Genomic DNA, 14,448 nt, shown 5'->3' on the forward strand with positions numbered 1-14,448 from the left:
GGTGGCGGTGCCACCGTCTTGGTGCCTTTATTTATAAATTTTAAAGGACAAGACAGAGAATTTTACTTGCCTGACCTGATTAGAACAATGAAAAAAATAAAATAATAAAATAACTAGGGAATCACTAAAACGAGAGAATTATTCTGATTTTATGATACACTCCAAATATTTCACAACAAATCCTTTAAATTTAAATAAAAAAATTACTATAAACAAGCCAAAACGAAATAAAATAAAAATAAAAACGAAAGTAAGCAGTGTTGGGCTCACGTAACTCTCTCATTAGAATCAAAATGTTTCAACATTTGCGATGTTTTTGGATGCTAAACTATTCTTTATCATAAAAACATACTCCGTCATTTTGTTCATACATGACATCATTCAAACTGCAAAGTGTTTACTTATATTTGTGTACACTCGCAATAAAACAACATTGTGCTTTTGTAAAATAAATTCAAGCAATCCACCCCACAAAATGGTGCTAATTTTAAAATTAAACTAAAATGCTCACGGCTGCACAGGCATTCATAACGGTGCGCATTCACGGCGAGGAATGAGCAGAACAGAGTCAACGTTTTTTAGTTCATTCCTACTTCCATAGGAACTAATTGAAAACACTCGCTCTTCTCTGTACCATTATCAATGTCCGTGCGGACGAACATATTTTACTTTCGTTTTTAAGTTAGCGATTCAAAAGCCCCCGGCGCTGTCACACATTGATTAATCAGTGGTAAAATATTCTCACAGTCACATACCTAGTATATTTTTATATAGATACAATAGGCCTACCTGATTTTGAACACAAGAGGGCAGTATAGCCCTATGTATGACTGGACTTTTTTGGGACTAAATAGTACTATTACTGTTTTTAAACTTATAAATAATTCTTAAATAAAAAAATAAAAAAAGAATAAAATGGGTTTAGTTCTGATATTTGTATACTTTTATAGAGAAATAAATGGTGTATAATTACATTTTTAGAAGATATGAGGCTTTTAGTGTTTCCTTTTTGGACATTACTTTAATCCCTCACTATATCAAAACCGTTTGAGATATTTAATATCCGTTCACAATTTAGCATCTTTAATATATTTTCATCGTGTTGAAAAAGTTTGGTGGGAAGTTTGGTGCAGACCGGGTGAATTCCCTAGGAGAAGTGTTTCAAATTCCTAAGCATGCATTTCCAAACAACCCTAAATAGTCGACTTCCTTTTGGGCTGGCGTAAAACTTAGAGCATGAAAGTTGTTCGGCCCGATGAGATCTATATGTGTACCGAGTTTCATATTATTTCATGCAAGCGTGTTTGATTTATGGACCAAGTTTTCGGACCCCGTTCCAGGGGGCGCTGTTGCGCCCGGGTACCAGCTTCAGCCCGGCTCTGATGGCCGTGGGTTCTGACCCGTGTGCAAAGTTTCAAGAGTTTTTGAGCATGTTAAACTGTTTTTTTGTTTTTTTTTTTTGTTTTTATAAAGAACATTTATTTTTAATACTGTGTCTGCCTCCTTTGTGCCACTCGGTCAGCTCCTCAGGGGCGGTACGCAAGCGAGGGGTGGGCGGCCCGCTGGCGCTCCGCCCCGACCAGTGACATGAGCATATCTGCAATGTATTGAGGTCCTAGGCCATTGAATGATTTATATACCAGTAATAGTACTTTAAAATCAATCCTAAATTTAACTGGGAGCCAGTGTAAAGACCTGAGGACTGGTGTGATATGTTCATATTTTCTGGTTCTGCTCAGAATCCTGGCGGCAGCGTTCTGTATGAGCTGCAACTGTCTTATGGTCTTTTTGGGAAGGCCAGTGAGGAGTCCATTACAATAATCCACCCTGCTGGTGATAAACAAAAAGCATGCACAAGTTTCTCTAAGTCTTGTCTGGAAACAAAGCATCTAATTCTTGCAATATTTTTCAGATGATAGTATGCTGATTTAGTTATTGCTTTGACATGACTACTGAAACTAAGGTCTGACTCTAGTGTCACACCAAGATTCCTGACTTGATTTTTAGTTGTTTGACCCCTAGAGTGAAGGTATGCATTCACCTTGAGAACTTCATCTTTGTTTCCAAACGCAATGACTTCAGTTTTGTCTTTGTTTAACTGAAGAAAGTTTTGACACATCCAACTGTTGACTTCATCGATGCATTGGCACAGGGAGTCTATGGGGCTGTAATCGTTAGGCGATAGGGCTAAGTAAATCTGTGTGTCGTCTGCATAGCTGTGGTAAGCAATTTGGTTCTTTCTCATTATTTGGCTCATTGGGAGCATATACAGGTGGAACAGGAGTGGCGCAAGAATAGAGCCTTGAGGGACTCCGCATGTCATGGATGTCCACTCAGACTTATGATCTCCTATACTCAAGAGTGGCAAGGAAGAGTCAAGAGCGCAGGTTGATGTTTTAAGGTGCTGTACGGTTTCTTCCAAAATTTTGCCATCAATTTTTTTGAAGTCAGACATAGTAACTACTTTCTCAGGTGGTTTGATCTGTCTGACCCCAGCGCAACTCAAGGATGTGCTGATCACCTTTCTGATATTATTGATTTTCTCAGAGAAGAAAGAAGCAAACTCACTGCACTTGTTGTCTGAGAGCATTTCACTGGGAATCTGGCTTGGGGGGTTTGTCAGTCTCTCTACAGTAGCAAAAAGAGTGAGTGTGTTGTTTAAATTACTGTTTATAATATTTGAGAAGAAAGTCTGTCTAGCTTTGCCTAGTTCCATATTGAAAGCATGGATGCTGTCTTTGTAGATGTTATAATGGACTACAAGTTTTGTCTTACACCACATGCGCTCTACTTTTCTGCATTGTCTTTTCATATTTTGCACTGCTGTTGAGTTTCTCCAAGGTGCTTTTTGTCTGCCACTCTTCTTCCTGACTTTAACAGGAGCAATATCATCAAATACACTTTTAACTTTTGAGTTGAAAGAATCAAGGAGAAAATCAACAGAGCCTGCAGATATGCTTGGTGTTAAGGATATAGCCTTCATAAATAGTACACTAGTGTCCTCATTTAAGCATCTCTTCTTGACAGACACAGAACTAGCTTCAGTGGCAGGAGAGATCAATATATCAAAGAAAATACAGAAATGATCAGGCAGCGCTACATCCTTAATAACAATCGATGAAATGTTTAGACCCTTACTGATAAGTAAATCTAGAGTGTGTCCACGATTGTGTGTGGGTCCATGTATATGCTGAGTCAGATCAAAAGTTTTTAAAACAGTTTTGATTTCTTTTGCCATATTGGTTTCTGCATTATCTATGTGGATGTTAAAATCTCCAGCAATGGCAAAACAGTCAAACTCTGAGGTAATTGTTGATAACAGTTCCGTAAAGTCCTCAGCAAAGGCTGGAGAGTATTTTGGAGGCCTGTAAATCATGATAAGTAAAATGCGTGGAGCACCTTTTAACACAATACCCAGATATTCGAAACACAAGTAATTCCCAAATGATATTTGCTTACATTGATAGTTATCTTTAAAAAGAGCAGCTAGACCCCCACCTCTCTTAACCTATTAAGCTGCAACCCCACTTTTGAAAAATCCCAAGAAATGACATACCCAAACTTAAACAGATACAGTTCATGAACCCTTTGTACTAAAAGCACAAGTATGATCTCATTTGAAAGCTGACACCTGGCAGTTTATTGTAAATGTAGAATTAATTATTGTCATAATGACAAAAATTGTTATAAATAGCTTCAAAGTTTTGTAAAGTTATTAGAAATTATTTTTTATGAAATATCCTCATGAAAATAAAATTGAAGTTGGCACTGGAGCAATCTAGAAATGCACTACAGCTAATGCCACGTCTAAACATTTTATGTTTAAAATCTTAAGATAATAAGTCCAAAACTCTGTATTTAGTGAAATGTTTTTCAAGACCATGTCATGTGACTTTATTTTGATTTGACGCTAAGATGCTTCTGATGTTTATTGTCATCTTCTAACCATCTATCCAGTATATTGTCTTTATTGTTTTGTGGTGCAAACGAGCCCCATTCAGTCTCAGTCTCCCCCTGCACACATTCACACCTCTCCAGCCTGGTTATGGCTGTAAATATGCATTTCTTTTGTCTGCATTATAGTTACTAACGACTGGCTATTCACAGGCTATTCATATGGTTTCAGTCACTAATTTCTTTTCTCAAAGTTCACCGATTCACCCTAAACTGTATCTAATGCATTTCTTGAATAAAGAAACATTTCAGTAAGCATTCAAAAAATAATAAAAATATAACTTCTAGGTGGCAGGGCACCTAGGGCTAGCTAGCATGTTAGCTTAGCACACCATCAATACACGACAATTTATGAGATTAAAACCATGTTTGTGCTTATAAACTTACTTTATAAAGCAAATCGAGTATTTTAAATAATTTTCTGTGATCTAATTTGGCTTCAGATAAAAAATCAGACAGAAAATATACTATTGGATAGTGTTCTGCACAACGATTCTATATAGATTAGCATTACATTATAAATATAATCTATTATTATGGAAATACCTGGCATGGATTGAAAAACATAGGTAACTCAAATATCATAGCAAACATGTTTATTGTCTTCAAAATGTCTGTATCTGCATGTTACAGCCATAGTTACAGCGCGATCTCTTGTTAGCTGTGTGTGTGTTCGAGGCTTCCTGGATTGTCACATGATTATGGCACTTCTTCAGGTTCTAATACTGTGCACAGGGCGGCGAGGGCGCCCTCAGGCTATTGGTATGAATTGAAAACACATTAACAGAGTATGCAAACGCTCATAATGATTACATCGACGCATTTGGGTATAAATTCAATAAATATTATTCCTGTCTATAGAAATCTGATGTAAACCTATGAGAATATATCAATATTTCTCCAAATCTGCACATTTTTGAGCTAAAGCCTAGAAGGACGTTGTTTTGTGTATCGCTGTCATGACGACGGCACGGGAGTTTTTTTATGAATGAAAGCGGCTGACGCGCATAATTCATATCAAAGGTATCGACTCATTTTTTCATTTCATAACTCCTGACACAAATTAAGAAATAACTGTCGCTATAAGTTTCTCAGTAGTGGTTCCAATAGTGGTCAAATTCTGAAACTTGAGTCTTATATCTTTTTAATGATGTATAGTTTGTCAAGGTATAACATTAAATCTGATAGTAACTTTGAACTATATATAAATAAAACCGCTTCAGTGCGCCCGCGCTCTGGCAACGGTCAACAGGTTAACAGCTCTGCAGACACTCATAAAAGTAAAGTTAGGAGGGGCTGTTACTGTTATCAAAACGGGGACCCGACACATATCACTGAGAGCTGGTATCAGTTGTTTTTGGTTCACCTCGAGCAGATGGAGGAGGGTGTGGGCCCTGGCGTTGTGGCAGAGGCTGAAGAGCTCTCACAGAAGGGGGAGGGCGAGCTGGGCCCGCAGGCTTTGGTGGTAGCGGTGCCTGTCTTTTTTTGGTTGGTATCTGGGGGCTTGCAGCAAAAGAGTGGGATAGTCTGGTTCCATCATACACCAGTTCTTCAATTTTCTGTGAGAAGCACAGAAGTGGCGATGCTGGACAGAGGGAAAAAGTGTCTGGTGAAAGGGGCAGTTGCTCTGGTGTTATCGGAGGCCGTAATATGCTGTCCTGGCTTCCCTGGCTGTTTTCCAGGAAGTCGTCCTTGGGTGCTGAATCTTCAAGCAGTTCTGATATGTCTGTCTGTGGTGAGCTCTGTGGGCAGGGCTCAGCTGAGATTGTGTCCGTGAGCAGAGGTTGTTGTGGCGGAGTGGTGTTATCATGTCCATTTTGCTGCTGAAGTGAAGTCTCCTTCCAGGAGGTAGCGGTCGCTGGACACAGTTGCATCGCAACAGACCGCTCCACTGGGGGGATCGCCTCGTAACCCTTATCCGCACCTCCATCGAGGATAGTGAGGGAGGAGGAGCTACCAAGCCTGTTTCTGGCAGAGAAAGGTGCGCTCTGAGCTGAGTGCCGCTGTCTGCTCGACCTTGAGCGGCAGTTAGCATCAGTGTTAGCTACTGGCCCATTCAGTCTGTGTTCGATCACATTCATCACGTTTGGGGATTCCTCATTTACATTCCTTAGTACTTCAAATCTGTTCTCAAGATGTATAGGCGGTGGTAGAAGACCAGTGTTTGCAATCCTTGTCAGAGCTGTATCTGGGGTAGAGGATGCTACTGCGGCAATATGTGATGCACGTGACAATCTGATGTCTCGAGTGCCTTTATGTCTCGCTCCCTGTTTGTGCCATCGATTAGTAAGTCGATCGGCTTTTTTCTCTACCTGTCGAGGAGCACTAGTTTCATGGGACTCACCGGTATGCTGAGGGTGTCCATGACGAAGCTCTGTTGTGTGCTCCGTCTGGTTTGGTGGTCCCATAAGTAACTTTGTTTCAAGAACTGCAATCCTTTGTAAAAGTCTGTGGCAGTTAGTGCAGCAAGTAGATTCCAGAAGAGGCATTTTCTCTTATCCTTGAGGCAGTTGTGTTTTCCTTTCTCGGAATGTAAGCTGGTCGGGTAAAAGAATTCAGTTTTGGTAGTAATCCAAACTTTGTCGTATGAGCACTGTGCTGATTTGCTGAAGTTAAAATTAGGTGATAAAAGGAAATAAAATAAAGGAAATCAAATATGGATAAAATGTAAAAGCGATAGAGCAAAGCGCGGAGCAGTAAGCAAGAGCTTCCGAACAGTACTGCCCTACAAAACAAAAAGGCAGTAACTGCATTTTTGGTCAAAAATGAGTTATTATCGTTTTCATGACATTCAAGGCATCCTTTGTTATGTGACAAAACATCTTATGTCAAATGTGTGTCGTTTTGGAGAAAAATGGTAATAGTTTTTGGAGAATCTGTAGTTACTGCCTTTTTCCTTGGTATGGTGCCACGTTTTTGGTAAGTATTACAAAGCAAATTTACAAAGCAAGAATACAGTAACTGCAAAATAGGGGTAAAATATCAAATTAAATATGAGGATTGATATGTACAAAGAATAAGCTAATATAACGTAACAAAACAGCCACATGTCCAATAATCTACCTACAACTACTTAGGCTGGATGACAGGATAACTTTAAAGTCATTTTTCTCAGTTCTGCACTCTGCGTAGTTACTGCCTTTTTGCTTTGTAGGGCAGAGTAGCTGTACAGTAGTAGAATATCCCAAAGACCAGGTCTGCCTCCTTAGTTAGCAGCAGAGTGCGTGAGAAGGCATGAGCGGGTCCTCGAACACATTACTGCTAACTAATGAAGCTGGATCTCTAGCATAAAGAAAAAAGCTGAAACAGCCAGGAACACCTCACGGCGCTACACCGGTGAATCAATAGAATTCCAGATACCATCAACCACAACTTCAGTAAACAGGGACTCTACTCGGAAGGCCCGTAGGCGGCCCGAGATTGAATCATGTGTACATGTAAGTGTACTTACCCATTTCCCTCGTTTCAGAAGATCTCAAAACAGCGTGAGATGCCCAACCGATACCGAATCGCCATAATGAGGGCTGGTGATACAGACATGGCTGTTGGTGTCAGGCTCCTGGGTTGCACACCTACAGCTCACCTCTGCTAATGCTCAGGGATAAAGAAATTTGCTCTTTCTTTGAAAATGTAGGTACCACTGTCCTTTTACGGGGAGCCAGTAGCGGAACAGACATACACAAACAAAGACCGACCACCGAGGGGAGGGAGTGAACTGGTACCATCTCCAAGAACAAAATCCCCAAAATCTACCCCTGGCGGCCGGGTGGTGGCAGCAGCAGGCCGTCGGGGAAGAATGTGCCGGATGGCCTCCATCTGCTTCTGTACAGTGGAGAACTGTTGGGCGAAGTTCTCCACCGCATCGCCGAATAACCCAACCTGGGAAATGGGAACCTTGTCCACTTCCCTCATATCATCCAGGTTGAGCCAGAGATGGCGCTCCTGGACCACCAAGGTGGACATTGCCAGACCGATCGTGTGAGCTGCAACCTTTGTACCTTTGAGGGCCAAATCGGTTGCATTGCAGAGCTCACCCATGAGCTCACGATCTGCACTACTCTCGTGCATGTCCATGAGTGCCTGGGCCTGGTGGACCTAAAGCAACGCCATGGCATGCAGCGAAGATGCGGCCTGCCCACAGGCCTTGTAAGCTCTTCCCGCCAAAGCAGACGAGAACTTACAGGCCTTAAAGGGGAGACGAGAGTCTCCCTTCCAGGAGGTAGCGGTCGCTGGACACAGTTGCATCGCAACAGACCGCTCCACTGGGGGGATCGCCTCGGAACCCTTATCCGCACCTCCATCGAGGGTAGTGAGGGAGGAGGAGCTACCAAGCCTGTTTCTGGCAGAGAAAGGTGCCTTCCACGACCTAGTGAGCTCCTCATGCACTTCAGGAAAGAAAGGTACCGGAGCGGCGGGCTGAGAACCAGACCAGCCCGCTCCAAGAAACCAATCATCCAACCTAGACATTTCGGGATGCGGTGGAGTATTCCACACGAGCCCGACCGCCTCAGCGGCCTTCTTGAGCATAGCCGTCATCTCAGGATCCAACATTGGCGTCGCCACCCTCCCGGAGGAGGGCAACGGCACCGAGTCTTCCTCCGTCAAATCAAGCTCCCCCTCTGATGCTGCGATGGACATCCCATCGTCCGGAGTCACCCCAAAAGAAATGTCCGGTCGGTCCATCACAGAGGGACCGGAGCATTCCTGCTGAGCTTCCCCCGGCTGCGATACCTGAAAAACGGGAGGGATCCACGGGGCCATGCCGGGTGGATTACCCCTCACCGTAACTCTCAGATCACCTGTACCCTGCGGCATTCCAGGTTTCCCCTGGGAGGTTAACCCAGGGGGCGCTCTAGAATGGGGCAAAGGCACGGGGACTACACTTCCGCGTTTAACGGAAGCGAGTCTCGATCTTAGCACCGAGATGATCATATCCCCGCAATGAGGACATGAATCATCCACAAGAGCCGCTTCAGTGTGCTGAATGCCTAGGCACGGGACGACAGAGACCGACCGCAGTGCCGGAGCACACAGGGGAACAACCACGGCAACACTCAAAAGTGAAGCACTCACTACTTCCGCCCTCAACCGCGTCAACAAAACACTCTTACTAAGAAGAAAATGCTGTGGAAACAGCTGAAGAGAGCTTCCTTAGCTCGCGACCACTGCTACAACTGCTGTTAACACCGACACCAGGAGAGTCTTCCAGAAGAACACCAGCACACTCGTTGTATAGTCGCTCGATCAGAGACCATCAGAATGAACCGATCAGCTCCGAAGCGAAAGACAACTGGTAGGTGCATCCACATCCGTGTTTATACCCGCAGAGTAGGCGGGGCATTGATTAAGCACCTGCCAAAGCTCACTAGGCGTTATCCCATACAGTCAGTATACGATCGACTAAGTTGAACGTTAACCGACTGAAAGGGATCTTAATTTGAGCGTTCCAAGACAAATGCAAAGAGCAGTAACTTGTGTTACTGTGTTCTGCCTTGGTTTCTCATGGCCTTTTGGAAGTTACTGTTAAGACAACTCATTATTTTCTCGAAGAAACAACGGAATTGATTCAAGATACTCATCCACATGATAAAGGAGGTCTTGAATGTGCCAAAAATATAAATAACTAATTTCCGACCAAAATCAAAGTTACAGTCTTTTGCATTTGCATGGCAGAATTGTAAAACATACAAGAATGGTAAGAAGTCATAAAAACATTTCCTTAAAAACCTCAAATGTACACTTTCCTTTACAAACACTTTATACAAGTAATATATTGTAAAAAATAAACTGAAAGAAAATAACATTTGATATTGAAAAACCCACCTACAACATACATACTCATATTTGGATATTAGAATTTACTACCTTGTGAAAAAATCGAAATCTATCATATTAGCATGGCTCTATTGCACCCTTGCTTGACCTGACACATGTTCTGCCCTATGAGTTCATTGGCTAAATTAACAATCAATCATCCATTTTAATTATGCCTATAAAAGTGCAAACATTTTATCAAGTCAGTTGCATGGGACCACAATTGAGCTCAATCTTTGCGATGTCTGTCTTCCTTTACACGCTCTTGCTTATCTTTCAATGTCATGCAAAGGCAGAAAAGCCTCTTTGCCGAATGATGGGAGACCCAAAGTACCCGCTGTTATCCAAGGATGGAGACATAACTATTGGAGCACTTTTTTCAGTCCACGGTATAGAGTCATTACCTTCATTTGAGTTTACACAAAAACCTCTGCTTCTATCATGCTCAAGGTTTGCTACTTTGGAAACTATTTTATATAATCCTTACAGCAAATACCTAATATCAATAATATAATATAACATGTGGAATGTTAATGTATTTCAGGTGTGAACTACAAGTTCAATTTAAAAAGATTCAAAAATAAAGTGTTTCGGTCTGTGTTTAACAAACTGGTTTAATGTTTTTACAGTGTGAGTCTAAGAGATTTTCGAATGGCTCAGACCATGATATTTGCCATTGAGGAGATTAACCAAAGTCAAAGTTTGCTACCAAATGTTTCTATTGGCTACCAAATTTATGATACCTGTGGTTCAAGACTGTCTTCAATGAGTGCAACTATGGCATTGATGAATAGTCTAGAATTTACAACAGAAAACAGATGCAATGGACAGTCTCCTATACATGCTATCATAGGAGAAACAGAGTCTTCTGCTACTGTGATTCTGTCCAGTACCACAGGACCTTTTAAAATTCCAGTGGTAAGGTGCAATAACATCAGAAGTTGGACATCATCACCATACTAATGCCTTTTTAACTGTTTGCTTTTTTCCTCAGATAAGTCCTTCAGCCTCATGTGAATGTCTCAGTAATAGGAAAGAATACCCTTCCTTCTTCAGGACTATTGCTAGTGATTACCACCAGAGCAGAGCACTAGCTTACATAGTAAAACATTTTGGCTGGTCTTGGGTGGGAGCTGTGAACAGTGACAATGACTATGGAAACAATGGAATGTCAATATTTTTGAATACAGCCCAGGAGGAGGAAATTTGTGTGGAGTACTCTGTGAAATTCTATCGAACAGAGCCAGAAAATCTACAAAAAGTGGTAGACACAATAAAAAAAGGCACTGCAAAAGTGATTGTTGCATTTCTTACCAGTTCTGAAATGTATAATCTACTTGAGCAGCTAAGTATTCAGAACATTACAGACCTCCAAATGATTGGAGTTGAAGGATGGATAACTGCAAAGAGTCTGATCATTCCAAACAGTTTTCGTGTGCTGGGAGGGTCACTTGGGTTTGGAGTAAGAAAAATAGATATTGGAGGTTTAGCAGATTATGTTATAAAAGCATTCTGGGAAACAACTTTTCCATGCCCACAGACTGAGGGGAATTTTTCTAAATATGCATTAAGTTGTAACAAATATCAGGATCTACTTGTGCTGAAAAACTATAATGAAGATGTGCCTGAACAAAGATATTCAAGCAATGTCTACAAAGCAGTTTATGCTGTGGCTCATTCACTTCACAGTCTACTCAAGTGCAAAGAACAAGCAGGTTGTGAGAAAGAACCAATACAACCACACCAGGTAAAAATAAGTAAAACATAAGCGGCAGGGTAATGAAAAGTAAGAGGATAGCCCTATTTCTGTTTGAAAATGTCTTAAAATGCCTTTTTCTCAATAGGTTGTTGAGGCTCTGAAAAATGTAAATTTCACTGTAAAGATGGGAGATCGTTTGTGGTTTGACAGCACCGGTGCCGCAGTAGCGCAATATGAAGTTGTGAACTGGCAGAAAGACTCAAATGAATCAGTCCAATTTAAACCAGTGGGATACTATGATGTCTCACTTCCTCCTCATCAGCGCTTTGTGCTTAACACTAAAAACATAATCTGGGCTGGAGGACAGCTAGAGGTAAAGGTCAATAACATGTTTGGCCTAAAGAGTTTCTTGAAACTGGAAGAACAAATTGGTAAAATACTTGTACTGTCCTATACAAATGACATAAAGGTAAAAAGAATAAATTTAAAAATAAACAATCTGCACCTGTTTTATTCACAAAATAGAAAATTTGGTTCCTATATGGTCAAAAGCAACAGCAGAGCGCAGTGCAGAGCCAGTATTAAACAAAAGGACAGTACTGTGGTGGTAATGGTGATTATTTTATGTAAAAGCACTTTCAAATGATTTTGTTCCGATTTCTTTGCACCATTTAAAGATTGAAATATGCAACAGTAGAGTAATTATAGCAAATTATAGAAATTATAATGTTCATCATTCAGTATAAATTACTAAGAGTAATGTATTTTTCTATGTAGAAGCCAAGGTCTGTGTGCAGTGAGAGCTGTCCTCCAGGCACTAGGAAGGCTGCACAGAAAGGAAGACCTGTTTGCTGTTATGACTGTATTCCATGTGCAGAAGGAGAAATCAGTAATGAGACAGGTAATCTTTATCACATTTCACAATTATAAAGTAAACCATTCCTTTTTGTGTTTCCCCTCTTGGATTGAAGTTTCTGGATGCAATTTCTTAGCAAAGGAGTTAATTTAAATGTTGTTTTTAACTACAAGTATCATTACTTTCTTTTCAGATTCAAATAACTGCAAGCAGTGTCCAGAGGAATACTGGTCTAATGCTCAGAAAAATAAATGTGTATTAAAGGTTGTAGAGTTTCTGTCATTCAGTGAAGTTATGGGTATAGTCCTAGTATTTTTCTCACTGTTTGGAGTAGGATTAACTGTGCTTATGGCAATTCTTTTTTACAGTAAGAAGGACACCCCCATAGTAAAAGCCAACAACTCAGAGCTGAGCTTCCTGCTGCTCTTCTCATTGATTCTTTGTTTCCTCTGTTCACTTACTTTCATTGGTCGGCCCACTGAGTGGTCCTGTATGTTGCGTCACACAGCATTTGGGATCACTTTTGTCCTCTGTATATCCTGTGTTCTGGGGAAAACAATAGTAGTGTTAATGGCCTTCAAGGCTACACTTCCAGGAAATAATGTCATGAAATGGTTTGGGCCTCCTCAACAAAGACTCAGTGTTCTTGCCTTTACACTTATACAAGTTCTTATCTGTGTGCTTTGGCTAACAAAATCACCCCCATTTCCGTACAAAAATTTTAAATATTACCATGAAAAGATCGTTCTTGAGTGCAGTCTGGGTTCTAATATAGGTTTTTGGGCTGTTCTAGGTTATATTGGCCTGCTGGCTGTCTTGTGCTTCATTCTGGCTTTTCTGGCTCGCAAACTGCCTGATAACTTTAATGAAGCTAAATTCATCACATTCAGTATGCTTATATTCTGTGCTGTATGGGTCACATTTATCCCATCTTATGTCAGTCCTCCTGGGAAATTTACTGTAGCTGTGGAGATATTTGCCATTTTAGCTTCAAGCTTTGGTTTACTTTTCTGCATATTTGCACCTAAATGTTATATAATTTTGTGTAAGCCTGAACAAAATACAAAGCAACATCTGATGGGAAAAGTTTCCATATAGATTGTATTCAAAAATAAACTGACATATATTGCATATTTTGATGTTAATTCTGTAACATAAATAATGTTAAAGCATGTACAAACAAACAGATTAACAATCAACCCTGAAACTTTTACATCACATATTTATATAAGTTATTCAATCACAAAAAGCCAAGTCAATGTAATGTCATATGTATTTGAGTGTATTTTAGGTAAAATGTTGTTCAACCACGTTTGCAAAGACACTAAAACGTACAACATTAATGTATTACCTGCATCTAAAAGGTTTTTTAATTTATGTATGAGCTTTACATAAGTTTATTATGCATCCTTATTTAATCTCTGAATTTTTAATTAATGTAATTAATCAGTTGATTCTATTGTATTTATGATCAATGAGATTGTTTTCATTCATATTTATTAAATGCAGTTCGTTCATTTAATTAATTTGAAAAAAAAAAAAAATAATTCTGTTCTGTATGACATCTCATGTCAGATCATTTCAAAAGATTATATAATTATGAACATGACTACACTATAAAATCGTAAAATTAATATAAGTTCAATAATCATGTAACCATTACATCATGTTAATTTTATTTTGTTTGCTGTGGAAAATAAAAAATACACCACAAACGCAGCATAAAAATCATCATAAAAGTCAAACATTTTCCAATCCATGATCCAAATCTTAAGAATACATATGATTGTGTTAGGTGAGGAATGGAACCAAATTCAACTATCTTCATCTCCTTAATAATGATTTTAACAGTCAATCCAGCGCTTTTACAGATTCAAAATGTACTGCCTCAAGATGCATCATGACAAAAGTTTTACATCAGTGATATTAAATGCTCATTGGCTCTTGTGTGCTTTGTCACGGATTGCGTCATGTCATGTTTTTGGGTGATGTGTGCATTTGAATGAGATATGTGCACCTTCATGGAGTAGATTCGGAAAATAATTTCAGCTATTAACTACTTAAGTTTTACTCTGAACCTAACACAAAACTATTGTGTGCCGTGAGAAAGCACTAAGAGTGCAAC

At 40.1% G+C, this 14,448-nt stretch overlaps 1 protein-coding gene across 1 annotated transcript; it reads left to right on the top strand.

Moving 5' to 3' along the window:
- Positions 1-10,009: 10,009 nt before the first annotated feature.
- LOC308686254 (extracellular calcium-sensing receptor) lies at positions 10,010-13,847 on the top strand (the record flags this gene model as incomplete). Its single annotated transcript, XM_081394628.1, has 6 exons — positions 10,010-10,218; positions 10,398-10,686; positions 10,763-11,515; positions 11,613-11,840; positions 12,245-12,368; positions 12,517-13,847. 6 exons carry the CDS (start codon positions 10,010-10,012, stop codon positions 13,419-13,421), a joined length of 2,508 nt encoding a protein of 835 aa, XP_081250754.1. The 3' UTR covers positions 13,422-13,847.
- Positions 13,848-14,448: the final 601 nt, after the last annotated feature.

This window comes from Scardinius erythrophthalmus, assembly GCF_964197995.2.
Source record: "Scardinius erythrophthalmus genome assembly, contig: HAP1_SCAFFOLD_57, whole genome shotgun sequence".
Classification (NCBI taxonomy): domain Eukaryota; kingdom Metazoa; phylum Chordata; class Actinopteri; order Cypriniformes; family Leuciscidae; genus Scardinius; species Scardinius erythrophthalmus.